At 37.1% G+C, this 27,561-nt stretch overlaps 1 protein-coding gene across 1 annotated transcript; it reads right to left on the bottom strand.

Moving 5' to 3' along the window:
* Positions 1–1,032: 1,032 nt before the first annotated feature.
* Positions 1,033–27,447, bottom strand: RASSF9 (Ras association domain family member 9). The gene is made up of 2 exons (XM_066549932.1): positions 27,285–27,447; positions 1,033–4,745 (listed from the first exon to the last, which is right to left on the bottom strand). Exons 1-2 carry the CDS (start codon positions 27,329–27,331, stop codon positions 3,470–3,472), a joined length of 1,323 nt encoding a protein of 440 aa, XP_066406029.1. The 5' UTR covers positions 27,332–27,447; the 3' UTR covers positions 1,033–3,469.
* Between the last annotated feature and the right edge of the window lie 114 nt (positions 27,448–27,561).

Genomic DNA, 27,561 nt, shown 5'->3' with positions numbered 1-27,561 from the left:
ACAAATACAGGCTGGGCAAAGAATGGATCAAGAGTAGCCATGGAAAGAAGGACTTGGTGGGAGTGGTGGATGAGAAGCTCAAATTGACCTGGCAACGTGCAATCACAGCCCAGAAAGCCCACCACATCATGGGCTGCATCACAAAGAGGTGACCAGCAGGTAAAGGGAGGGGATTTTTCTCCTTTGCTCTTGTGAGATCCCACTTAGCGTGCTGCATCCAGCTCAGGGCTGAACACAGGCTGAGTTGGGGCTGTTCATCCTGGGGACGAGAAGGCTCTGGGGAGACCCTATAGCACCTTCCAGAACCTTATGGGAGCCTACAGAGAACTGCAGAGGCACTTTTTACAAGGGCATGGAGTGACAGGATAAGGAGGTATGGATTCAAACTGTAAGAAGGTAGGTTTCCGTTAGATATTAGGAAGAAGTTCTTTACTGTGATAGTGGTGAGACACTGGAATAAGTTGCCCAGAGAATCTGTGGATACCCCATCCCTGGAAATGTTCAAGGCCAAGCTGGATGCAACCTTTGTGCTACCTGGTGCAATGAAAGGCATCCCTACTCGTGGCAGAGGGTTAAACAAGATGATCTTTAACGTCCCTTCCAACCCAAACAATGTTATGATTCTATGAAATAACCGCCCTTCTGATTTTTGTTTCATTTTACTTTGAAATTTCACATTTCAGCTTCCTGGGTAGAATTTGTCTCTCCTCTTATGCAGGATTTACTTGAGCTGCCTTTTGTCAGTAAGTGTTACATAGTCCATATAAAATTTTATAAATTAAAACCAAATTTGAAGATGGATATGCCAACTGGCTTAATGGAATGCCAGGAAATGATCCAAAGATTTTTATTGAGTATTTTAAATTGTGGGAATTTTAAACTAAAATAAAATATTAGCTGTGACAAAGGAGGAAGTAAGGAGCATAAACGTTCATAAAGAATACTTTTAGCATCCTAAAACCAGGTCAAACAAATATATGGAAAGTGTAGAAGCAGATAAACAGCAAAGAGTGCACACAGTCTTTAATCATCTTGAACATTCTAAATTGTGAAAGAAAAAAAGTTTATTTGAGATATCAAAGTACAAACTTTAAATAAATGCTTCAAAACACTGGATTTTTAATATTGTTTTATTTTTTTAAGAAATACTCTCTCTCAACCTATTTTACCTATTTTCTTCTTAAAACACAGTGATACTCTTAAGACCTAGAAGTTGCAGGGAAGGTACAATCAACCACCAAGTGTGGATAAAGATCAGTTGAGAGAATCTGCACAAGTTCCTATGAGCAAAATAAATCTAGTAGAGTATGAGTGGAAATTAATTTTTTGCCCCACGGGTCTTGTACTAGCCTGCACAGCTGTGTATATTACTCTGTTTCAATTCTCTATCCTCTATGTAATTATATATATAAAAAAATGACTCAATAGAAATTGTAGCTATTGGTAACTAAACTCATAAGAACTCATAGAATACATTAGTCTACTCTCAGCATTCAGAGCTCTGGGCTTAACTACTTTAAAGAGTGATACCACAGAGGTCAACAGATGCAGAGTTGCGTTAATAAATTATTACAAAGATAAGATAATATATTTCATACATCATGTTTCCATCAGAAGCTGATGAGTCTAAATATTACACATTATTATTGAAGCATTCAAATAAAATTGCTTGAAAAAAATACAAAACAAAATATATTAAGGCAACTAGCATGCTTTGCTGAAAGAGAAACTATTTATAAGAGCCAGGATTAGGAAAAAAACCCACAACAAATAAACCACAAAAATTTTCTCTTTTTCTTTTTTTTTTTTTCTCTGCATTAAATATGTGCTAATCAGCAGTCCTAGCACTTTGGTCATTTTAGAAAACACATGGTTTACAAACAGGAGAAGAAAATTAAAGGAAAAGAAAGCAGTGTATCTGAAAGAATTTTACACCTTCTAGGTACTGTCTATTTTCTTACTTTGCAGGCTGTTAATTCCATTATTGCTTTGAATTTTGCAGAACTGAACTTTATTCAGAAATACTGTAATTATTTCTCCATTCAATTCTTTTAATCAAAAGTATTAAACAGATTGATCTGCAAAATATGAACATGACAACCCAGATATTATGCATGTGGTCTCCATTAGCATAGCCTCTAGCAGAGAGTTAGAAATCTTATTTAGTAACTGAGACAATTAAATTCTACAGCTTTGTTTTGGACTTATAGCAATATGCTGGAGAAGGGTTTGAGATAAACTACTATATCTTAAAGGAAAAAAATTGATTTAACCACATAGATTTAAAATTCTTATATTTTGCATTCCTTTTTTTTTTTATTTTACCTGGAGCCCAATATTTTATTAACTATATGAAGGGGATCAGTTTTAGTTGTATCCCAAAGTCCCCACTGAGGAAGCAGGATTTACAGGTTCCTGCACCAAAACAGTACAAGATGGGATTTGAAAACCTACTTGCTATATGAAAATAGTTGCTAGCTAGCTATTGGGAAACAATGTCTAGCCAGAGACTAAAATGTCTGGTTCCTACCTGTTGCTTCTGCTATACTTTTTTTTGGTAGTCATGATTTCAGGAGGCTTAAGACACTGGATCCAACCGGTGAGATAGGCAGGAGAAAGTCTTGCTGAAAATGCCCCTAGGGTTAGGTGTGAGCCTGGGATTTCAGCGTCTCGCATAAGCAGGACATAAGCAGTCCTGACATGCCTGCTGGCAGGAACTCTGTGGACTTAAACATCACTGGGGCAACTACAGGGTAACAACAGATAAGTAGGGGGTTTAAGACTCTTAAAAGCAGATAAAAGCTGCTGAAAGAGAATCAAAATTAAAAACCCATATGTGGAAGGTAACTTTTAAAATGGGACTTAGGTGTTTTTAAAAATATCATCCTGATATTATATATAAACTAAATTTAAAAATACAGCATAAATGCAATTATATTTCTTCTGTTCTACATTATCATAAAAACTATTTTTAACAAATTAAATGCTCAAGTATAACATCTTTTACAGCAGCTTCATAGCAAGGAACTCCATCTGTATAAAGCTAATGTAACAGAGCAGAAAATCAAGCTCTTGGTCTAGTTTTCTCTAGTCTCTACTTCACGTTCCTAAAAAGTTAGGGAGATGTAGGAACAGACCCAAAGACCAAAGGATACAAAATCTCCAAACTTTTGGTCCAAGAAAGTCAGAATGCTCCCATTTCACCGAGTATCAACATTACAAAGTCTAAACAGTCTGTCTTGATGTAGCAAAGTCAACAACTTTGCACCTTTTACCAGTTAACCCATTCTAGCACATAGCATTCTAGCACAAGTACACTATTAAGGACATAAATAGACACCCTTTACTTTGCTAAAGCAGTGCCACAGCTTTAATACCTTGAAGAGCTTAACTTTCAAGACAACAGGTTTACTAATTCTTATAAATATCCTCCAAAATAAAATTTTAAAAAATGCGTAACTGTTTTCAACTATGTTGACAACAGTACCATGTCCCCTGCAGTTATTTCAGAGTCCTGACTGTGTGTGGAGCTGATTCCAGTGTCAGAGTCTGTATCGTTTATGTCCAGATTAGTCAGTCTATGAACAAAGTCAGGAACAGCAATGCTGTTACTGGAGATGCCACTGCCCTTGGATGGCTCTTCATTTAAATGAAGCCTAGTTTCAACGTTGTCCTTAACATGTAGTAAATTAAATTCTTCTGTAAGAAGTTCATATTCTTTTTCCTTCTTTTGAAGCAGTGAGTCCCTGTATGTAAGTTCTTTCTGAATGCAGCTCAGGTATGAGTTGATTCTCAGACCATCTTTCATACTTTTTTCCAGCTCGTATTTTACACTTTCCAAATCTGAGGTTTCCAGTTCAGCATTAGCTGCTCCTTCTGTGCGAACAGACTCTCCATTTTTTTCCATGCATATACCATGTACTTCTCTTTCAATTTCAGCACACAGGTTCTCTATTAATTGTTTGTGGTGTTTCAGTCTCTCTTCAACCTGTAAAATTCCCTCACTTTTGCTCAAATAGTCATGCATCTCTTTTTGATCATCTGGCCTACTCCCCTGCTGCTCAGTCTCACTTGTATTGATCATTAAATACGAGTCCTGCACATAATTTTCTCCATCATTTGCCACACGATCTAGATGGAATTTTGCTTCACATTTTTCAATTTCCATATCTAGTTCCTTCATTCTAAGGACTTGTTGATGAATGGTATGATCTTGAGAAATGATCAGATGAATCAGTGTCTCCATATTATCTCTCTCTTGCTGAACACTGTCCTGCTTAAGCTTGGCCAGTTTCCGGAAAGTCTTCCTCACAATTTTCTTTTGCTTGTCTATTGGCAACATCTTCATGTAGTTTGCTGGACTGAGGTCCCACTGCTTTTCTACATTTTGTACTACCTTGGCTTCAGCTGTCTTCCACAATGGAAACGAGAGGAAAGCATCTGACTTTACCAATACAAAATTCAAATTAGCCTGCTCTTCCCCCCAGGCCTTCCAAAGTCTCAGAATCTTTGTCAAGGGAGGCAGTACTCGCTCCGAGCCTCTCCATTTTTCTACAATGCAGTAATCACTAGGTTTTCCAAAAAGGACCTTTTTCTCTCCAAATGTTGTCTGATGTTCCTCAAGCAGTGCTTGAATCACCTCTGAGCAAGTTGTGCGCTTTGTCAGGCCACATACAATCTTCTCCTCCTGGCAAACCCAAACCACAATCTCTCTTTCATTTGATGCCATGTCCTTGCTGGGAGATCTGGAAAGCAAGAAGAGACCAAGTATAAATTACATATCAATGGCAGAGACAGTATGAATAATTGCTATAATTTTGATATGACTAACACATTGTAAAACTCCTGTATTGTTGTACAAGGCAATATACTTGCTTAAATTGCATGAAGAAATGTCTTTGGATTAAGTAATAGCTTTAATTGACTACTGCTTTAATATTATTACTAGTCCAGCTGAATGAGAATCTCACAAAATGTCTTTTATCAAATCTTGGTTTTGTATACCTAGTAAGAGTGCATTAAAGTGCATTAAAATGCAAACTGCATTACACTTTCAGACTGACCTGGGACAGCATAGCTTTCAGACCTTCATATTTGTTCTCATTACAAAGACTGCCCAGACATTTCTAAGCTATTAGAAATGGCTTCTGAAGGGAAGAATGCATTCAACATAGATGGACTGAGGAAAGACGACTGAACACCACCAATGAATCTGACAACAGGATAAATCTATAGCTCTTCTGCCACACTTGCACCTACACAAGCATAAAAAAATTGTTTTCCTTTTTTTTCACTAATAAGCGTCAAGAAATTTGTTGCTCTTCCTGAAGTACCAAATAGCCTGAATTCCAGTGAATTGTGAGAGAATATCAGCTGCAAAAGAATACATACACTGGTCTGCATTTTATTTTGATATTTGAAATTATACAGAAATGAAAGAAAAGGAAAAAAGTTATTTTATTTAGTTGTTTATTTACTTGTTTATGAATTACAATGAATGTGTTATTAACCTGGTACTTCCTTATACACTGAGATATCTAACTCCAGGTGTCTGAGATCCCATTATGGTTTCTGTAGCTCCAGTGCCTAGACAGCAATTCAGTTGACCAAAGGCTGAAGTTCACTTCACAGCTAATTCTTCGGTTTACCCCCATCTGGTCCTGGACTGCTGTGGGCCAGTGTTGGCAGAGTTGCCTGGATATTCCTGACCTCAAGACTCCACTTGAATAGTTTTCTTCTTGCCCAGACCTGATGATTTCACCTCTTGCATAAAATGATAAAACAGTAAATTCCCTGAGGAAAACATGTCTTTGGATTTTCTAGCGTGCCTTGCAGTTAATTTGAATGAATGAGGTTTCACCTAGTCTGACAGAGAAAGCCTGAAAAGGAAAATAACTATTCAGACCATATTCAAAGGGTGCAATAGAGCATGTTTCCATCTAGGACTACTTATCACAGAACTTTTTTTAGTCCTCCTTGTAATAAGCATGGAGTTTTATTTGCCTTAATTACAGCTACACCCTATGATTAGTAAAGCAATCCAGCTTGTTCGTTTTTCCTAATTATTACACAACATGACAGACACACTGCAATCCAATAAATTGAACTCAGCTCTAGGTGCCACTCTGACCAGGAGGCAAAAATCCTTAAAAGAAAGGAAACTGCAAATGAATACTAATAAAACTGACAAGTGTAAGTTTATTAGTATTATTGCACAGGAGAGCTCTGTCCAAGTACATTGCTTCAGGTCTTGGAACATTCTCTGAAAATGTGTGTTTTGGTAGATGACTCTGAGTAATAGCATCATTTTCCCTCTCCAATAGCTCCCCCTCACAGATCAGCATTTTACAATAATTATTTTTTGAAACTGGTGCTCAAAAAGTTAATAATGTTTTCATAGGCTACTTTTCAAGATATGAAAGCACATATCACAGGCACAGAAAATGGCAAAGTGGCACTAAGAAAGAGTAATATTCAAGTCTAAGGGGGGGGAAGGAATGGAGAATGATATTAGATTAAATGGCATTACTGTGAAGTATGTCACACACTAAAAAATCAATATCTGTAAGTCCTCTGAGATTTACAATTTGCAGGATGCTATATTTTTTCTGTTAACAGATTGGCAGTTAAGCAAAATTCAGGTAAATGGCCAGTTGCAACGTAAGTCAGCTGTGACTAAAAATAACTCATTATTTGCTTTACGCTACAGATATGAAAAGGAAAAAAACAACAAATAATTTATTATGCATAAAATTATGCAAAATTAATCATGAAAACTACAGTGCCTCAAACCACGTTCACTACTGATGCCTAAATAATTGATTTACAAATTCAACTGTATTACTAGTCATTGAATTTAAATTTACAGAAGGACTGAAAATAAAAAGAAAAGAGGCATAAAAATATAAAAACCACCATACTGGGGACTCTGAGGCAGTAAATTCTGTCTGTATCTTTCCTGATTTCTTTTGCAATTAGGAAATACATTTCAGGAAATGAATGTTGTCTCTTCTAACATTCTTCTGAGTCTCTTAGGCAATTTATTTTTAAATCAAAACTATTCCTATTTTTTTTTTCTTGTTTTTGTTTGATTGGCATATTTTCTCCTACTCAGTATTTTCAGTATGTAACTGATTATGTGGATTAAGCAGAAGCCTACTGTCTCTTCTGGCTCCTTTAAAGTTTTCTTATGAAGCCAGTTTCTCTCTGTGCTATTAGCAAATATTCAGATAAATCTGCAGACCCCCTAGACATCCCATCATTACTGTACTGAGAAATTCTTCCACTATACTTTCTTATACAGAATTCCCAGAGAGTTCAGCGGGAGTTAAACAAACTTCTGATGGAAACACTGTATATTGTAAAGCAATCTCCACAGGATCCCTGAAAACAATATGGATGTAGAAATAAGATCTTTAAATTACTGTTTTCAACACTTTTCTAGCTGTTTATCGCCCCCTGTAATTTTTTCAGTTATGATGCCCAGAGTCTACATTCAGCTTTCTTGGGGAAGGATTGTTCTTTATTTTGCCTATAAAATGTAACTTAGTTGCACAATTGGATAATGTATGCACATGCAGGTACACAAAGAAATCAAGTAGCTTATACATGAAAATAAGTACTTACAAATATATAAGTATATAATATATATACCTACATCTTTTAATTATGTGGTCCATTTCCCACAGAAAAGGAGAGAAGAAATTAAAAGAATTTCTGAACATTTCTGTAATTCTTGGATCAAAGCAACATGGTAAAATATAAATTCTTTCCTTAATTCTTCTATGTGTTTGTCTCAATAGATATTATCTTAATTTTTATTCAGTCACTCCACTGAATTTTTGATCTTTACTTCTAAGCAAAAATAATTAGCCAGACATTTATAATCTTACATTGCCATGGAATTCTAATATATTCTAAAATATCAAAAGTGGTTCTTTATTATCTTCCACCAAAAATGGTAAACTGGAATCTTACCATGGACCTTTCAAGTAAAATGTATTGTATAATTCTTTTTTCATAGTTAATTCAGGTAGTTCCAAACAAAAATGAAGAGTTGTTGTGTCAGTCACAGAATACCGATTACCAAAAACTTGCTTTCAGTATGCAAGAAGATGCCAGTACCAGGAAATATCTTTTGTTAAACTGCACATTCCTCATAGAAAGTGAAGAGCAGATTCTGCATTTATGAAGTGGAATTCATCTGAAAGTTATTATTTTAGTATAAATTCAACATCGAAATTCCTCTTCATTAAGAGAAGAGAGAAGACTTCCAAGAAGAATCCCTACTGCCTAGCCCATCTTTGATCATTGGGGACGATCATCAGAGGAAACTATTTCTCTCTTTCATTAACTACAAGAGACTTATGTGGCCACCTTCAATCAAATAGCTCACTTTCAGGTAGTTGAAATCAGGTGAGATCAACCCAATCAGATTCATTCAGGTGAGATTAATTCAGATTCTGGTTTATCTGAGAGAAATGTTAAAAAAATGGTTACAGCAGCAGTTGATTTAGTACGGACAACTAAATGTGGGACCTACACATCATAATTTCACAACTTAGTTTAGACCTTCACTGTTCAATTTAGCCAGTAATATATAAGAAATCCATTAATTCATTTCAATACTAAGAAAGAGATCTTGAATAAATTTTGGTCATTGACAGGAATTCTTTTTTTTTTTTTTCTGAGATTCAATACTAAAAGTTTTAATCTTCAGGAACAAGATCTGCTTTTAAACAGTCATTTTAACAGAGAGGAAACCTCCTCATATTTACAGGTTCCTTGAATTTCCTGTCCTGCAGTTTTGTAAAGGACACAAAAGAACTAGCATTTTTAATAACCTAGCAGTTAATAGGAATGTAACAGCCAAAGTGTTTTTCCAGTTTAAATGTTTGGCTTTCCTGACGACCACAATAGCAATTTCTTCAAAACTAGCTAGGCAACTTATATTTTTCCAAAAATATAATGCTGCAGTAAACAGGCTTCGTAGCTTTCAGCTCTGTTTTGAAGTCTGTTTCTTTGAATTGATCACTGAAGCGTTCTGCTTATACATCTAAGATTATAAAGTCTTAATGATAACAACATGCAAGTCTATATTTTTTTTTACAAAGCCACTAATTACTTAGGACCCGATGGGAATTTAAACTTAATAATGGTCAAAACTACATTTCCCATGTTTTTGTTTGCTTGGTTTGATTACTATTTTCATGCCTTCTGCTCCTTGTTTCTCTTCAAGATGACCCAAAGCCCCATCCCAAATCACGCTCTAGACCTCACACAGTCTTAATTACATCAGCACAACCTGAGTGTTATGTGTCAGATATATAATTTGTTAATTTATTCTTCAGGCCTAGGGGAAGGTAATACATTCCAGCAATGTATAGACAAAACAAAAACATTTACTTATGTCACACAAAGTCAAAATATGAGATAGCTTAAATGCTGGAAGGGGCACTTTTGATATTCACTGACTTTAAGGTATGTCTGGTCCAAAAATATAAATATCAAACATAATTGTTTGCCTTCCTGAAACTGTCTCCCTAAATATGTAATATATCAGTTTTACAACCAATCATACCAATCAAATAAAGGGATCCCCCTACTTTTTATTGTTTCACCTTCATGTGTACAAGATGCTTTTTTTTCTAGTCAAATTTCTGCAAACATTCTATTGGAACTAGATCACTTCCATATCATATGGTTAGCAACTTAATGCAGTGTTTCTGAAATATAATGGACACTAAAAGAATATTTTCCCTTTGTTGAAAAAAAAGCATAGATAACCTTGACTCCCCTCACTGTAATAAATTATTTCTAGACTTCCCCTCCAAAAAAAAAAATTAATTCCTTTTTCTATATTACCATATTTCTTGACATACTTTCTGTGAAAATAAATCAAACTGATTAACTGATTTTAAAATACTTTGGAAACAAATTCAAACATGAGATTATGTTTATGACCAAAACTTTTACTAGTTGTCTCCTCCCAGTCATTGAAATAATTTATATGGAATAAATGTCAGTTGGTGAAAATAGATCACTCACCAAGCAATATATTAACCTTTTCCTTGAAAATGCTTAGAACTCCTAATCATTTATAAATTTTCCATCAAAGAGCTCATGCTAGAAAGTAATTTGTGTAAAATATCTTAGTCATTCTTTCACTGATTTTTTGGGAAAATCATGTTTTATTGTATGACAGCCTAAGCCCTCTCAAACAGCACATACAGTCTAATCTGCAACAAATCAGATGATAATTGTGTTTTATAACTGACAGACTGCTGTGGTGGGGTCCTCAGCTGACCAGAATATGTAGGTATGCTGCTGTTGTGACCTTCCCAGAGTGAGATCAAAATGCTTCTAAACTTTAAGCAAACCCTACATTATGCCAAGATACCACCAAGAACTGGAGAACACAAAAATGCTCTAAGAGACAATCTTGCTGCTGCCTGCTGTGTTCTTGCAATGGAGCCCTTGCCAAGAGATTCAGGATCTGCCATCTAGGTGCTTTCCTGGAGTCCACTAAGAAATGTAACACTTTCAGGTAGACCCAGGCAGGGCTCTGCTCCCCGTATTGTTCAGCAGTCCCTCTGTTCTTCCCTGAGCCGCACGCTCCCAGCTCCTCAGCAAGAGGTTTGTGCTGCATCTCCCACCTGCCATGCTGCACAGGGCCTCCCAGCCAGGGCCTCCCAGCCAGGCCTGCTCAGTGCCTGAGATACTTGCTCTCCTTTGAAAATGTTGTGACACAATGGCACATCTCATCCTGAGAAAACAAGACACACTAAGTATTTAATAACCTAGTGTTTTCAAGGAGATGGTCTTTGAGCATGCTGCTGGGGCACATACATATGCCTACTGGGAAGTATGTGTCCGTGCTATGGTCTTTGTTCAACATCCACAGATGCTTCTTCCATGTGAAGGGCTCAGAAAAAAACTTGTCTTGTTTTCCTGCAATTTCTAAAAACCTTGTTATCTCAGTGCCAAGATTATTAATCTCTGTTATCTCTTAGATCTGAGCTATAACTATCATCAAAGATAAGGTATCAATCAAAAATGTAATGGTTCTTAATTATATATCTACTTGCTGGAAATAATAAGCCAATATTACAATATTACCTACTTCACACAAACGGCCTATATTTGTAGCATAGGGCACATGTTACATGCAATTTGAGAGCTTCTGATACCAGTGACTCCTATGTGTCAGGGTATATAAGGGCAAACTTCAGCCACAGAATCACAGAATATCTCAAATTGAAAGAGACTCAAAGGGATCATTGACTCCAACACTCTGCTCCTCACAGAACTACCTAAGATTAAACCATGTAACTAAGAGCATCATCCAGAAGCTCCTTGAGCTCTGACAGGCTTGGTGCCATGAACAATCCTTGGAGAGACTGTCCTCGTACCCAACCCCACCCTCAGTGAAGAAACTTTTCCTAATGTCCAATGATTTTGTGGAAATGGTGTGGTAATGCTCTTTCTACCAAACCTCTGACCTAATATGAAGTCAATAACCAAATATGAAGTCAAAGCATAGAAAATACATACAATATCACATACCATTTAGATAACACTGCTTTTATTGTTTTTATTGTATGTATTGCTTTTATTGCATTGCTTCTATTGTTTCTTTTCCAAAATCTCAGCATGTTATCATATATATGTGTATTCATATTAGAATATGAGATAATAGATGAGAATTATGAGAGAAAAGATCAAAATATATTTTGGCTTTTTGTGATTTTTATCTGTGAAATTTGCAAAAATGTAAAGCTGTTGGGGCTGTGTTGCAGCTCTTGTGTGGAAGAAACTAACTTGATCCAAAGAGATTTTTGGAGGTGAATTTGAACATTAAAGGTATAGAGAATACACAGTCCATATGAAAGCTAGGGTCAGAAGTATATTAACCTTTCAGGAATAAATGGCTCATGTTGGAAGTACATATTATGTTTATTCAGACCATCTACATTTAAACACCTTTTCTCTTAACTTTCTGCCCCCTTCTGTAAAGTTATTCAAAAGGCAATAAAGGCCAAATCTTATACTTGGTATGCCTCCTGCCTAAGTACATTACACACTTGTGAGTTTCCTAAGGGCAGCAACAAGGAAGTAGCTACTCTCTCACTACCCATTGAAGCTGGAATTACTCCAAAGCCTTAGGGATTCAAATGAGCCTATTAACCAACTGCATTACCATTCCCCTTCACAAGTCCCTAAAAACAATATTAATGGAGGCACAGTTAATATCCATGTCATTGAGGACACAGAAATTCCATACATGACGTGTCAGAAACTTGCTTCTTCTTCCCTTTTGCATCATGTGAAAGTCAGGGAAAAGGTCACCTGAAGGGTATCATGGCAAGACAGAACCAGTACTTTAACTGTGAGAATAAAGCTCTCAATACAGATAATCAGTGTAGTCCCAATGCCACAGGAAGACTTGGAAAGAACACCACAGAACTTCTGAAAACAAAGTAATTATTATTTATAGAGAGAAATAAACTTCTCTCTGCCATCTGCTTCTGTATCCATTTAATCTTGCTCTATGATAAAACTTCCTCCTTTACAGAACTGTACACAGGCATTTACTAAAAATAACAGAAAATTAGGCATCTTGTGAGCCAGTGATATTTTTCAAACATACACATATACATGGTAGTTTGGATGCTCTAATTGAAATACTTCAGGTATTTGAAAAAAGAAAAAAAATAAAGAAAGACTATTTTCATAACTAGCTAGTTATAACACTTTTTTCCTGGTATAAATTTAATGTTAATTTTTCTGTTCTTTTTTAAAGGCATAAATTTTTAATTCAGCAAAATACACATACTGTCTGGAAGGTTCTATGAAGCATTTTAATTAGCAACAGCTGTTGCAAATTATGTCCAACATGAATTAAAATTTATTCATATAAATTGTATGTAAAATGTACTTAAAACTACAAGTAGGTCCTTCATCTCTTCTGCATAGAAATGCCATCATCTTAGCTACTGTACAAAATTGCATAACATTACAATTCAGCAACGATCTGTGGTTGAAACTCCTGTTCACCTAAACACTTTATACTACATTGATGCTCTATGTCAAATTTCAGTGGAATAACTTGGAATTGCAATGGGATAGTATTATTTTTTTATAGAATGAAAACATGAAAGGTATGACAGTTTAAAGAAAATAATTCTGATAGTTATTTTACTGCAAATAACTCATTCACACCAGACTGCTGCTGACTTGAGATGTCAGACTTTGGTAAAAATCCCATGGGAAATCATGTGCTTCATTCTAATAACTGTACTGCTTGGAAACAGGGGTCTGAACAAGGACCAACTGTTAAGAAAAATAAAAAAAAGGAAAAAAGCCCTGATAGTATTTTAAACAGATAAAAAGGAAAATAAGCAGCCAAGAAGAAGGACCAACAAGGGCTGACAACAATAATTCTATCATCTGCTAAGTGGATGGATAGCAGAGTTTGTACTACATAGAAAATAAGCCAAGAAATTGCACCAACTCAGGATACTGCACTAACAGAAGACAGCAGTAAGAGACACTGTAAGAGGAATTATACACTTTGTTCACTAGATAAGAGCGGTAGTTATGATGGATTAACCTGAACACTCCCTGCTGCTCTTTTGAATAATGACAGGACTCTGTGTCTTTGCTACAATGGCCAATATTATTTTGCAAAACCTCATTTGCAAGGGCTGAGTGCAGATGTTCAGCAAAACTGACCAAAATTTTACTAGGTCCTCCCCTTCACTTATTAGCTCTGCCCCGTACCATGTTTACACTTCCAATCACAGGCAAGTGCAAAGGCTGCAGTGGACACTGCATTTGCTCTTGCCCTTTCCTCCTGTCTTACCTCTGAAATTTTCCTCTGCCCCTAAGGGTGCACATTCTCTATAAATTACACCTGCTTTAAATCTGCCTTCCTGTCAGACTAATCATCATTTCTCCATTGTATAGTCAAAGTCATAAGGTTGGTGAGTGGATATTAGTCAAAAAAATGTTTGGAATTCCAACAAGCGTGGTGTGTGCACAAAATGTCATGACAGGTAACACGTTTATCATACCAGGCCTGTATTTGGAGTAGCATAACATAGTGGAGGGGGTGGTTTGAGAAACGAAGAGGAGAACAAGCTGGGCACCAAAATATTTTCCAAGATGAGTAACAATAACATCAACAATTTACTTTACTGGGAAAACATGCTTTGATGTGTATGGTTCAACTGCTACTGAGGAAGCAGCTGTTATACAGGAATGGAAGATCCAGGAAAAACTCCAGAGCCAAAAAAAACACTGACATATTTAGAGATAGTAATTCTTTAGATCATGATGAGGGGGATGGGAAGACAGGCATTTTCAAATTCCTCAGTGTCAATGAACAACATGAGAAGTTTAGAAATATCAATACAGTAAATGATACATTTTAATTTTGAGCAGTGGGTAGTTCTCACTAGTGAACACATGAAAATGTCACTGGTACTTTTCATCTACCACAAGAACTTTGCTACATTGCAAAAACACATTCCTTTAAATTGTTCCTGTGTTTAATTTAAGTGCCTATGCATATTTAAGCATTGGCTACACTATACAAACTTTATGGAGCTCCTATTAATAATGTACAGAATGTGTTTAAAACTCCATCAATTTCAGTAGTTTAGAGGAAGCAGAATAATTTACAGCTCATTTGGAACACAGGCTTCTAAACGATAGAGTTGCTGTTAAGTTAATAGAAATTTGTGTTATCTAACTTCTCCCATTAGATTTTTTATAACAGCCTTTTAGAAGCACCCTGCTTGTTTATGAGCTTTTGAGATCAAAGAAGTTAGGGGAATTCCAAGCATTGAGAGTATGAAGGGGTTTTTTGTTTGGTTTGGTTTTTGGTTGGGTTTGTTGTTTTTTTTTTTCTTTTTTTTTTGTGGTTCCATGAAATTTAGTTCAGGTTTTGTTGAAAGGCAAGAGTGTACTGCTTCCCTCCCCTGCCTTTGTTGACATTTTCCTCAGTGAAAAACAAACACAAAATATTCAGAGGTTGGGTCTGAGCTGCCAAAACATGAACAAAGCATACTATATGTAGACAGATGATAACAAGGCAAGTTAAATAATGGAATGAGATACAGACAAGGAAATAATAAGACTTCATGCTATTTTTCCAATACTCCCTGATCTGAAGGAGGCTGGGATAGTTACCTTCTTATGAATCCTTATACGCCGTGCATGTTTTGCACCTCTTCTCTGCTTCTGGTGGCATTCATTGCGAATGCAATGTCCTTGGTTTCTTTTTGCCAATCCTAAGGTTAAACTCAGGTTCGGGCAACAAAATAAGAAAAATACTCATTTGGGTTTTATGGTGTCAAGCAAGAATAGCAGCAATGCAAAGGAAATGGCAGAGAATGGCCAGGAGCCTGGAAAGGGGACTTAGGATTGCTCTTTGTGCTACAGCAAGCCTTTAGAGCTGTTCAGCAACTTCATCAATCATTACCCTTTCCTAACTTCTCAAAATCTAATGATTTGTCAACATGGCTTTTTTGTATATCATAAGAACCAGTTTAAGTATCTCTCTAAATTTGCTCGGAGGAAGAAAGACAGGATGGCCTTTAATATTCTCCTATATGTATCACATTCAATTTTACAGAGTGAACCACCCCACTCTGAAACTACATTGCATGATCTTTCTCATTTCATTTGCTTGCAATAAATAATTTTGAAAAACATCACCTCAAAGGATGTTCTATCAAGACTTAATTTACAATAAATTCTTTCTTTTTTTTTTTTTTTTAAATTTCTGCCTCAAACTTTCTGAAAAACAATTCAGTGACAAATGTGTTCCATTACTTACAGTATTTGAAGAGCTGAAAGGAAAAAAAGATGAGATAATGAAGTGGACTCTTATATAAATGTTCATTCTAAAGAGCTAAATTGAGTACTAGATAAATAATTATGCTAACGAGAAGAGTGGACATAATTTTTTTTAAAAGAAACCTGAAGCATTTTTGATGTCCATTATCAGACTGAGAGATTTGTGCAGCTCATGCTTTCAAGTAATTTTCTAAAATTGCCTATCAATGAATGCTTCAATATGTAGTTAGTCAGGCACAGGCTGATAGGGTCTCTGAAATATAACCACATCGTCTCTAAAGAAGCTACTGAACAAATGAAATAAATTGTTAACCTCACCAACTGTGCTCTTCCCAAGCAATGGATATGCAAAATGAGGGCATAGGAGATTGCAAAACTAGCTCTAGCCAGCTGACCAATACAGGTAGGAAAGGCAAAAAGGGATGAATTGCTACCTGGAAGCAAGTTTAAAGCTGGAGCATAATGATTACCAAGAGTAATGAGAAATTTATTAAATTAATGCAAAGAAGAAAGGTGTAGACAAGAAAGACATACAGAGAATGATGTCTTGTAGCCCCTCCACCCCATCCCAATTTTTAGCTGTAAGAAGATGAAGGAAGATGAGTGCAGAGGAAAGACATTCCATGTGATTCAGATAAAAAGCTATGTGAATCCTAAAATATTTGAACAATTGTGACTTAAGCCTAAAACCTGTTCTATGACAGACATAATGGGTTCAGATAATGTGTTTCCACCTGGGTCTATATGAAGAGGCTCATAACCATGTCAGTCGTCCATCACAACCCTCCCACTGGAGCTGAGCTTCTTGTCTGATCTCCAATGAGTCATGATGAATTAAGCCATAAAGATAAAAGCCTTGTTAAACCATCTAAGATAGCCATCCAAATGTGAGTGAACAGTTTAGGAAGAAACTTCAAAAATTTAATGCAGCTGAAAAGGTGCTAGCTTCTGGTGAGAGAACTGTGATGAACAGGGAGTGTAGATGCAGGCCCAAAATCTGCAGTGGGCACAGTGAAGCTAAGCACGGCTACATGACTGTGACCAAAGACCAAGGCAGGACTGAGAAATAATGGTGCCAGTCTTGTAAGACACATCTATGGCAGCATAGTGATTACCCCAAGCAGGCTGTGACACCAGGAAGACACTACAAACTACTTGTTGTCATTAGTTCACAGAAAGTCACAGTGAGTCAACATTCAAATTAATCCTATGTTTCCTTATTTCACATATCCAAATGTCTTTGCAGGTGGGGATCCTGTCAACATATGAGTAACTCAGATGGCTTCACAGTACAAGGAGGATAAAAAAGCCTTTTAACAAGGTACTTCATAAGCTGAGTGGTTATCACAGTGACAGGTGGATGAAGGCATGCTTTCCTCTGCCATGTGAACAGCTCTGTCATGTTGGGAGAAATACACATTTTTAGCTTTCTTTTGTGACACGTGCACATTCTGTTTGTCACTTCTGACAGGCTGGTGTGTACTCAGGTTTGTAATATGTAGATGCATAAATATACCATCTACGGAAGTGGCTATTTTTACATTTATTGATTATAAATACAATAATTTAGGGTTTCTAATATATTTTACTGTATGTATGTGACAGTACATGAGCTATACACATGCATTCTGTGATCACATCTAACACAAGCTGTCATAAATTCATTTTATGCTGAATATATGCCTACCAGGCACAAATGCTTTAGCACAAAGAAATATGTTTAGCATGCATCCAAGTACTGAAAAATTTCAGATACTGCTACTTAAGTTCAACAAAAATTAATTTGATTCAGTGTATCCATAGAAAGATTCATACACTGGTCACTTGCCTCACTTAAATCCATATAAGACACAGTACTCAGTTTTGTCAAGACACAGAAGGTACTAAGGCATTGCAGACATCAAATATTATAACTTTCAAGTATCTCCTTTGCTGCTGTAATTCATAATGCTCACTTGGACATCTTGACTTCCACAGAAAGTACTACGAAAGAGTTGAACTCCTAACAATGGGGTTTGCTGACACCAGCAAGTTCATCAGGAACTGATCTAAAGCAGTCAGAAACATGAACAAAAGGGCAGGACTTAGATGCTGTTAGATCATTTCCAAGTGTTCGCTGCATAAAAAACCAGAAATATTAATTAGTACAGCAACCCAAAACCTGATTCCCTTCTCTCCCTGAAGCTTTCAACACTAATCCTTGTCCTTGTGTTACTGTAACTTAAGCCAGTAGAAAAATGAAGCAGTTTCAAGATGAAATACTGAGAGAATTTCCATTTAGAATAACTTCACAAGACTTTCCTGAATAATGCATAATGAGGGAAGCACAAACTGCACGGTGTTCAAGACCAGTGTAAGACATGATAGAAGAACAGGGGTCTGAGGAATGTTACCAGTCAGAATTAACAAATCCAAAGTTCTTAAAAATTGTCTTAGGTGACTGGAATTTCATTTAGGCACCTTCTTAAAACTAGTCCTTATTACTTGCATTTGTTCAATATGTGCACATTTTTTATTTGTATCTTTTCTCCTAGGTATGGTACAAGCCTTTTAGAGGACACTTTTCAAAATTCAAACTTTTGATATATGTCCTTTACCATCTTGTATTCAATTGCTTTTCAGGCTGACATTACAGAATTTATCTCCACATACTCTGGTAGGGAAAGAACTCCCTTTTACAAACCAAAGCTATCCACTCATTTAAGTTCTCATTCTAACTGAATTGATATCCACAGATGTGCAAAGCAAGATATCCATAAACTTCCTTTGCTCAGCCCTTATGTAAAAAGAGTTTACAGGACACTGAACTAGCAAATGATGAGCACACAGTGAATATAACCAGTTCTGAAAACTCTGGTTTATATGTCTTGCCCAAAACTAGGTAGGAATTTTGTGGCAGGGTCAGGGAAGACATCCATGCTATTAGGATGGTTCTCCCTTAATCATAGATATCTACCTATAATTCACCTCTCCGTTCATGTTTCCCTTTTTAATTTCTAAAATGAGTGGTGCAAAAGATGGTTAATAACCTGCTCTACAAATCTGAGCATGCTCCATGAAGTGATTGGGTGGTGTCATATCATCTACCTTAAGCTATTTAAAAATGTAGATGTGCAGTCAAAGATAATTTTCTGACCTTCCTCTGTAATCAGTGGCATAAAATAGGCACCTCCAAAAGGGTGACTAATCCCATACTGACAGCCTGTCTAAGAGTAAATGAATTGCCCTCCAGAAGTGTTTAGATGTATCCATTAACTACAAAGAGTACCTAGATGACAAGATACCTAAATTTTCAGTAGGCTTAAGGAGAGTAAGATGGAGCCTGACATTTGTGTTTCTCTGTGTACTTGAATCTCAGGAGCAGTAGGAGTGTCAGCAAAAGTACTATGACCATCCACAACTGCAGTTCCAAAAATATCTTAGATCTTTGTCAGACACCTGTAGGGACTTCCATGGGTAAACAAACACTATTAGTTATCTATCTAATCCTTAAAGTACCAGGAGTCTGGGAAAGTGCAGTAAAGTCAATACCAATCCTATACTGTCGTTAGGAAACTGAATTTGTGCAGGGCTTTTCAGTAAAGTGGGATGTTAACAACAAAGTGGCCCCAAGAGATACAGGCAATAATCAGGTTAAAAAAGTATACCCAGTGCCTTAGCAATCAGTCCAGAGGAAGTCTGTCAACAGCTAATGTCCAAACAAAACAGCAGTTCAGAACATCAGTTTACCAACCAAAACAGCAGCAGATGAACAAGATCAACACAAGATCTCACATTTATAAATATCACCAAACCACTCTTTGATCAGTGAGCAAAATCTGGTAACTTCCTATGGGAGATGAGGTATACTTTAGGTCATCAAAATGGTGTCCCAGCTGTTACTCTGAAAAATGTTGTAGCTTTAAAGTGCTTTCACAGTGGAAAATACCCTCTGTAGAAAGAATTCCTTTGAATTGAAGGAGGTTGGGGAAAGCAACGTAAGATGTTCTACATGGATGATGGAACCTATTAACACAAAGCAAATTGCACGTTCAAGACCCAAGGGCAGACTCTCTTAAAAATTAGTAGTCTTCACTCAACTGCATTATTCCAGTGAGGTCATACACCCTTACAAGCTAAAGTAAAGTAAGCACATTTATATCTGACCAAAAAAAAAGGTCTATTAGAATATTAAATTTTCATAAACCTGATTTTTTCCTTGAACATGAGAATATTATGCTTTTGCATATTTATTTTAAGCTTCAATATTTTTGTGTTATTAAAAGGAGGAAAAAATAAAATCTTCTGCTTTTTAATAGAGATGATTCTATTTACCATTATGATGGAAAATCTGTAACTCAGAACTCTTTACATCAATGAAAGAGAGCAAATAAGGGTGAAGAATAAAGAAAGCAACTTAATCAGATTCATGATTTTGACCTTCGATATAAAGAAATTATATATTATATCCACAGCAAACACTGTCTCCATAAACACGTTTTTCTCCTATGATTATTCTGCAACTTACTAATTAATGTGGAAAAAAGTCATAAAAAAGCAACCACAACCCAGAAAAACAGAGGTTTACATCACCTCCAAGATTACAACATAGCCTGGCTTCTTCTAATGCTGGTGCTCAAAAATGCATGTCTAGGAACCATCTAAACTACAATTTAAATGTCTCAAACTGACATTGGAAAAAATGCACTTGCACTCAGGCATACAGGAGTGGGAATGAAACAAGAAAGTTGGTGAAAGAGAAACTTCTTCAAATAAACATCTTCAAATAAAGGGTATAAATAAAGTGCATAAGAGATGTACCAAACATATACTAAAATTTTTTCTTTCAAGTTTGATGTCTTTTGCTCATTAACACATTACATGACACATTATTATCATATTATTACATACAATTACATGACAATTTATTATCATTACCATCAAGAACCTTCCTTTCTGGTTTTTTTTTTTTTTTTTTTTGTTTCTGCAGGTAATTTTCTTTTCTTTTGTTCACTTCACAAAACCACCTCAAAATATATTAAGATGCCCATGGCATTTCTTTATTTATTTCTTTCTCTTTCTGGGACATTAAAAGCCTCCTTACAAGACATTTTTAACATTATGGAAAATTTTAAACCATTGAAAAATTCCTCAGAAAGATCACATAAAAGCAAACCTAAACAACCCACAGTGTATTCTCACTTTCCTGCATGGCATCTATGTTTAGTGGACTGCGGAAGGACTAGAATAAAAGAACTCATAGATTCTATTCTTACTTCTCCCACTAACTGGCTTTCACAGTCTCCACTTCTACACATTTTACACTGTCTAGTCATGTCCTATTTATTTTCCTGAGGCATGTAAATATTAACACCCAAATTACTGCTAAGGAAAACTATGTAAGCTTATCGGGTGTTTGAGGTCACAAAAAAATTGGTATTATCACTATTGCAACACCTGCACCGTAAGTGTATTTCTGGCTAGGTTAAACCAGGAAAAGGCAATGTGGTTAATCCCGGAGCCTATTTGAATCAAGTTCCAAAAACGTGCTCAAAAAAGTATTCTTTTGGACAAGGCTTCCTGAAACTCTCTTATCTGTTTTGTCCTGTGTGATACCTGAGGAATTGGTAGCACGGAAACACTGTACAGAAGAAGACAGAAAGTCATCATCTCGAGAGTACCATAACATGTAAGAGAAATAACAGAAGTAACAATAATAGCCCAGTTACCTATGCACACAACTGGGTCCCAGCATGTCCAACATTCAGTCCTAGGCTTTACCTAATGTGTGGTCTTAACATTTTTATATTGCATCATCCTTTCTGCCACTATTAATAAGGATTTACCAACATACTAAATATAGAAGCTGGATGGACTAATTAAGGCTTGTACAGAATATGAGATGTTAATGTTTTCAAATAATAGTGTTTCAGACCAGAGTTTTAAATTGTTATTATTACTCATATAAAACAAACAAAAAACTTTTTTTCTGAGCATAGGTAAATCAGAAGGTACTACTCTGTGATTATCACTGACTTTCATTAAAGTTAATAGAATTTTAAAAAATGCCCAACTCTGAGAATTTACTTCTGTCTACTGAATTAATGACATATTTAGCAATGTGTCTTTCTTCATGCACAATACCAGTTTTTCAACAGTAAAACAGGAAATGACCACTCACCAGCAAGATTTTTCCTATTTTTAATCTTTCACTAAAAGAAAATGGGAGTTTTGTCCGAAATGTATCTCTCAGCCTGACTCTACACTATATTAGTGTTTCAGATTAGCTTCAATTTAACTGAAGTCATGCTCTTAGGTGGTGTAGTATTACACTTCTATTACTCGTTTTATTTACTCCTTCAGGATGAAATTGCTGTCTGCCCTCCTGGAATAGTAGATAATTAACTCTTTAGAAATAAGGTTAGTGTTTTGCTAGACGAAAAGCTCTTCCTGAAAGTGAAATGAACAAATATGTACAAAGATTATTAGAAAATGTGTGCAACCATTTTGACCCCTGAGACAAAGGTTCTAAGGAAGACCAGAAAATAAATTATAATGTATGAAATCTGGCTCAAAAAAGAACAACTTTTAGAATTATTTGATAGTTCACTAATACATCTCATACTAAGAGAAAAGTTAAAAAAATAGGTAAAAAAGAATGCATTCTACCATTACAAAACAAGCACCATATTTTCAGTCTAAAAATTTAACACACCACTGATTCCAAAACTTTTATCTACCCTCTCCAACATACATACCAAATACCTTGTAGTTTTGTATCAAAAAGCACCTTTAGAGCTTCATATAGACTTTTATCCAGGTGTGCTCATCCAAGAGAAGTATTAGACATCTCACATGATCCCATGAGACTTACAGTGTGGGTCATACACAGTTCATTCAGACAAGCAGCTGATCTCCAAGAGCTTTACCAGTCCAAACCTCAATGCTGAGCATTTTCAGTTTTACTTCATCAAGGTTTAAAATGTACAGCAGCGTACTCAACCGTAGGTAGAGCAGAAGAGATGTTCAGAGCAATACACAAATCACCAGGCTAACTAGATGCAATGAGAAACTACTGGAGGGAGGGAGGGAGGGAGGGAGAAAGGGAGGGATCATGGAAATGCTAAGTCAGTATCAGATAGATGAAGTCTCTAATCTAATTCATTACCCCACACTGTAATATATAAACTGAGAGAATAATTGAATGTGTCTCTCACTGGGGAGGGACCTCGGACTGTCAGGACAGGAAGAACTCCCTCTTCTATCCATAACATGGGATGGGGATACATGGTCTTTCTTTCTACCTCTGAACCAGAGATGAGCTGATTAAAGAAAAGCAGAATTAAAGACTAGGCAAGGTAAGTCTTTCCCTCCTACAGAGAAATACTAACTTCTGTGGCAGTGAGTAAAAATGGAAAACGGTGACAATAGTAAACAATAAAAGGTAGAAAAAAATACAGGAAGGAAAAGCAAAACCAGTAAACACATTTAAATATTAACAGATTTGTAACACAGTTGTTTAATCATGAAACACTACTCCAGGTTCAGAATTGTTGCATGCCAACAGAGCGTACAAACTTTTGTAGTAAACGTAGGACCATCATGAAGTACAATGGCAAAATGTATTTCTCAAGCTGTTGAACATGACAGGACAGCCCTACAGCATCAAGATGGACTATGTGTACCCTCTCCCTTTCAGGATCCCAGCTACAACACAAATGAAACAGTAGAGATTCAACAATTTTGTCTGAGGCTTATGTGCAAAACCCAAGGAAGTGGGTGTGATGAAAGAAATAGCAATGAGGTCAGTTTTTGCACTATGGCATAGATCCTTGAAGTATTTAAATAAACCTAATGACCCATTTTCAAAAGTGATCAAATCTAGCACCAAGAGCAGAGAAGTCTTAATCCTACTGAAAATCAGTGCAGTATAAATTCCTGTTCTGCTTAGGAACCAGGAAATCGAATACAATGTGAAACCCTGGTATCCAAACACTGCAAGCATCTGTGTTCTGTATTTCTCAAATTTGGATAGGGAGCTGTTTTGTCTCTGTGCAGAGAAATGTGTTAGATCAATACTAGACCTTATGAGCAAAGAACTCAGAGCCTTTTCTCTTCCTCCACCCTCAGCTAAGCACTTCCTGCCCTCACTGCACTTCTGAAGTGTGATGTGAGCTGAGCATTCCTCTCACTCTCAAAGTAAGCATCTTTAAGAGATCTGCATAAAAATAAATCTCCTTGAGTTTATTCATGTTGCAGAGCCTTAGTCCTGCAGGAAACTTTCACTTTTCCTTTGTTGCCTTAGAGGGTACAACCTGTCCCTGCTGCGCACATTTGGGTTTGTAAGTGGGTGGGGTGTCTTGGAAGTATTGTTCTCCTGGGGGCATAGTGACAAGCACATACACATTCTGGGGACTGTGATTACTTCTGGTCGTCACAGAAGGACAAAGAATACTGTAAAAACTACTTATAGCTTTTTAAAAAGATATCAAAATATCACTATTGTCTTTCTTGCCAAGAAACATATGCTGGAGTCACAATCCTAGCGGTCACTCCCCTGAAATCAAACAAGGGCTTAAGTGGTCTACTGGCTACATGGGCTTTGTGCTGTCTCTGTGTTAGTGACATTTCAGAAGCCCAAGAGAGTAATACTGACTGAAGATCTTTCAAATACTAACAGTAGTTCAGCACAGGCTTTGTCTTTCTGAGGTTTAATCTCAGTTTCGTTCTCTAAAGACTGGTGGCATAATGGACAACGTCCCTTGCCTCTTGCTCAGACAAAGACTCAGTTAGTGTAACCTCTTTGTTTAAACTCTAAGGTCTTAGGGGCAGAGACTGACAATTTACAATCTAGATGTGAAGAGCCTACTATTAAACAGGGACCTGATCTGGAACCTCTGGGCAATGCTGCAAGACAAGCACTAATTACAGTGGTGTCATCTTGTTATCTGAGCAAATGACTGTAACGCCTTCATTTTCCTTCTGGCTCTCCTTCCACCTACCTTTGTTACCTCAACTTAGCTTTATGTCCTCATGTAAACAGAGATTTTATTCCCCGTTTGCTTATCTTACAACTTTCAGGAGTTATATTTGCATGTAGCAAATGGTTGTTGAGAACTTCCAGAGAAAAAGAAAAAAGCTGAGTTTCCCAGAAATGTGAATGAGCACTAGGCCTATTTTACAAAGCAGCTGCATAAAGATATACATTTCTGTATGCCCCTTTTTGGTCCTTCTTTACAGGTAGTTAGACAAAGTAGTGAGCCACAAGTTTTGACTCTCCAACTACTGGCCTAAACACAGTGAAGGATTTTAAGCTCCCTTCTCAATGTTTCAAATGAGTTGACCAAGATACAATTAAAATAAGAAATAATTATTACATAGCTCTTCAGTCATACTGCAAAACCATTTTACTAACTGCATAAACAAAGTTTCATTCTCAAAAGTCAGTATCAAAGCTAACATTAAATATGCAGAAATTTAAATATCTGAATAGGTAACGACACATCTTAAGAAGTATGTAGTTTGCTTTGTTCTTGACCCCCTCCCCCTACACTCCTCTGGTCACACAGGCCCCTTCTTATTGCCACAAAGCCTCTCAGCCATTAGAGGTATTTATTTATTTCTGGGGATGTGAGGATAAAATGAATAGAAAGTCCTAGATGAACCAGTAAAGGTTCTTTTGGTATTTTAATTTTTATTGCCTATTTAAAGCTTTGGATTATGACTTTCTTTTCCTGAGGAATAAAATGTCACATCAGCAAACATAATGAGATTGATGCAATTAGTGTGAAGATATTGTAAATACCCAAAAGAGAAACAATTTCACCGTTGAACACAGTGGAACTGTGCTTTGTGATTTAATCCTTATTCACGTAAGTGATTACAGAAACAAAACTTCTACTTTAAGACTAATATATTTACAGCTCTATGGGAAAGCAATTTCATAGAAAAGTTCATGTCCACCTTTCTAGATCTTCTACACAAAAAATGGCCACATGAGAATTATATCAAAGTTTTACTGTTTTCAGGCACATTACCAAAATAAGCTGTTTAATCAGTGAACTGCAATATTAATAATTCTAAAATAGTATCCAATTTTTAAACATTGACTATTACAATCTTTCTAATTTATATTCAATATAATACACTAACTTAATATTTTTACACAATCCCAGCAAATACAAGCCCCCCCCCCCCCCCAATAATTTTCAATATATCAAATGTGAAAACCAAAAGCCAAACATGGAAATGGGACGTTTTTATAAGACTATTTAGAGTTCAATTATATTCCCCATAGAAAAGTTCATCCTTTGCATTCCTTTAAATACAAAGTAAATCTTGGTGAGAAGCACTAGGCAAAATGGGGATGAGATTACAAGTGATTTTAAGAGTTTCTCATTGAGTCAGTGTAGCAGCTTGAATTCCAATCTGCTACAAGGCAAAATTCCAGTGACCTGTTTCTGTTCAACTTTAGCTAGATGGGATCAACCACTGTATATTCCATAAGGGTCTAAGCAAATTCCCTCCTTAAAAATCTAGTACCACCCTAGCACCTAACATGATTACATAACCTTCCTTCTTTTTGCAGCCCGCGTGTGGGGCATGTGGAAGCATGTACGGCGTAAGGGGCAAAGTCCCCATAAAGAAACTTCACAGTAGCAGACCAAAGGACCACAGCAGTCCCTCTGAAGAATTTTCTCAGCAAAAAAAAAAAATTTATATATATACAGTACAAGTCTATACTGGACTAAAGGCTAAACAAAACAAAACAAAACACACAAACAAACAAAAAACCCCCCAAAAATCATCATCCCCCCGCCTCCCCACGCTGAGAGCTCGATGCTCTCCTACCTCCCCGGCTGACAGCGAGCGGACAAGATAAGGCACGGGTTTGATTCGAAGGGATTGCAGGCTGCCGGTCAACCTCCCAGGTCAACGGGGCTAAGGCGCGGGGCCGACAGCCCGGCCCTCCCGTGAGAAACTCGGGGAGTTTTGTCCCGGGGCGGGGGAAGAGCTCCAGGCTCCCCCGGCCACCGGCGGGACGCGGACGCGGGGCTGCAGCCGGTTCTCCCGGCCCCGGCGAGCCTCACCTTCCCAGCGCGGGGCACCGCCGCTGCTCGCCTCGCTGCAGCCGGGGAGGGCTCCCCGTCCGGAAGAGCTACCTCCCGCTCAGGGAAAATACTGCCCAGGAGTCAAAAGAGCCAGAGCGAAGAGGGGCATGGCAGGTCCGGGGGAAGGGGGCCAGGGAAAAGCCCCTTGCCGGATGCCGCTCCCCTCCGCTCCCCCGGGCCGGCTGCCGCTCGCAGGTGAGCCCCGGAGTTCAGCTGCCCGGAACGGCACGGTCCGGATAACACATCCTGCCCCCAGAACCAAACAAAAAGTGTAAAAAATAATTCATCCATAGCGCCCTACCTTTTCCTTCGCATACCCACGCACTTTACCTGTTTTTATGCCGGGTTTTTAATAAATTCCTTCCAAAAGGAGCCATGATCCCAACGGCATAACATCAGCGATCCCAAAACAATTCGAGGGTGTTCCCTTCTCCCCTATTTTTTTGCCTGAGCGCCTTCCAGCTTGTTAATAGTCACCAAGCGTAGCGATGAGCTGGAAGTTGTGCAATTTACTGCTAACTTTGAACTCCAGCTTGTTGCTGCTGCTGCACCTTTGGAGTCCTGCCCAACTGCGAACTTGAAGGAGGTGTTTAGAAGCAGGAAAAAG

The sequence above is a fragment of the Molothrus aeneus genome, chromosome 5, assembly GCF_037042795.1.
Source record: "Molothrus aeneus isolate 106 chromosome 5, BPBGC_Maene_1.0, whole genome shotgun sequence".
Classification (NCBI taxonomy): Eukaryota; Metazoa; Chordata; class Aves; order Passeriformes; family Icteridae; genus Molothrus; species Molothrus aeneus.
This window is presented reverse-complemented; position numbering and strand designations above follow the sequence as displayed.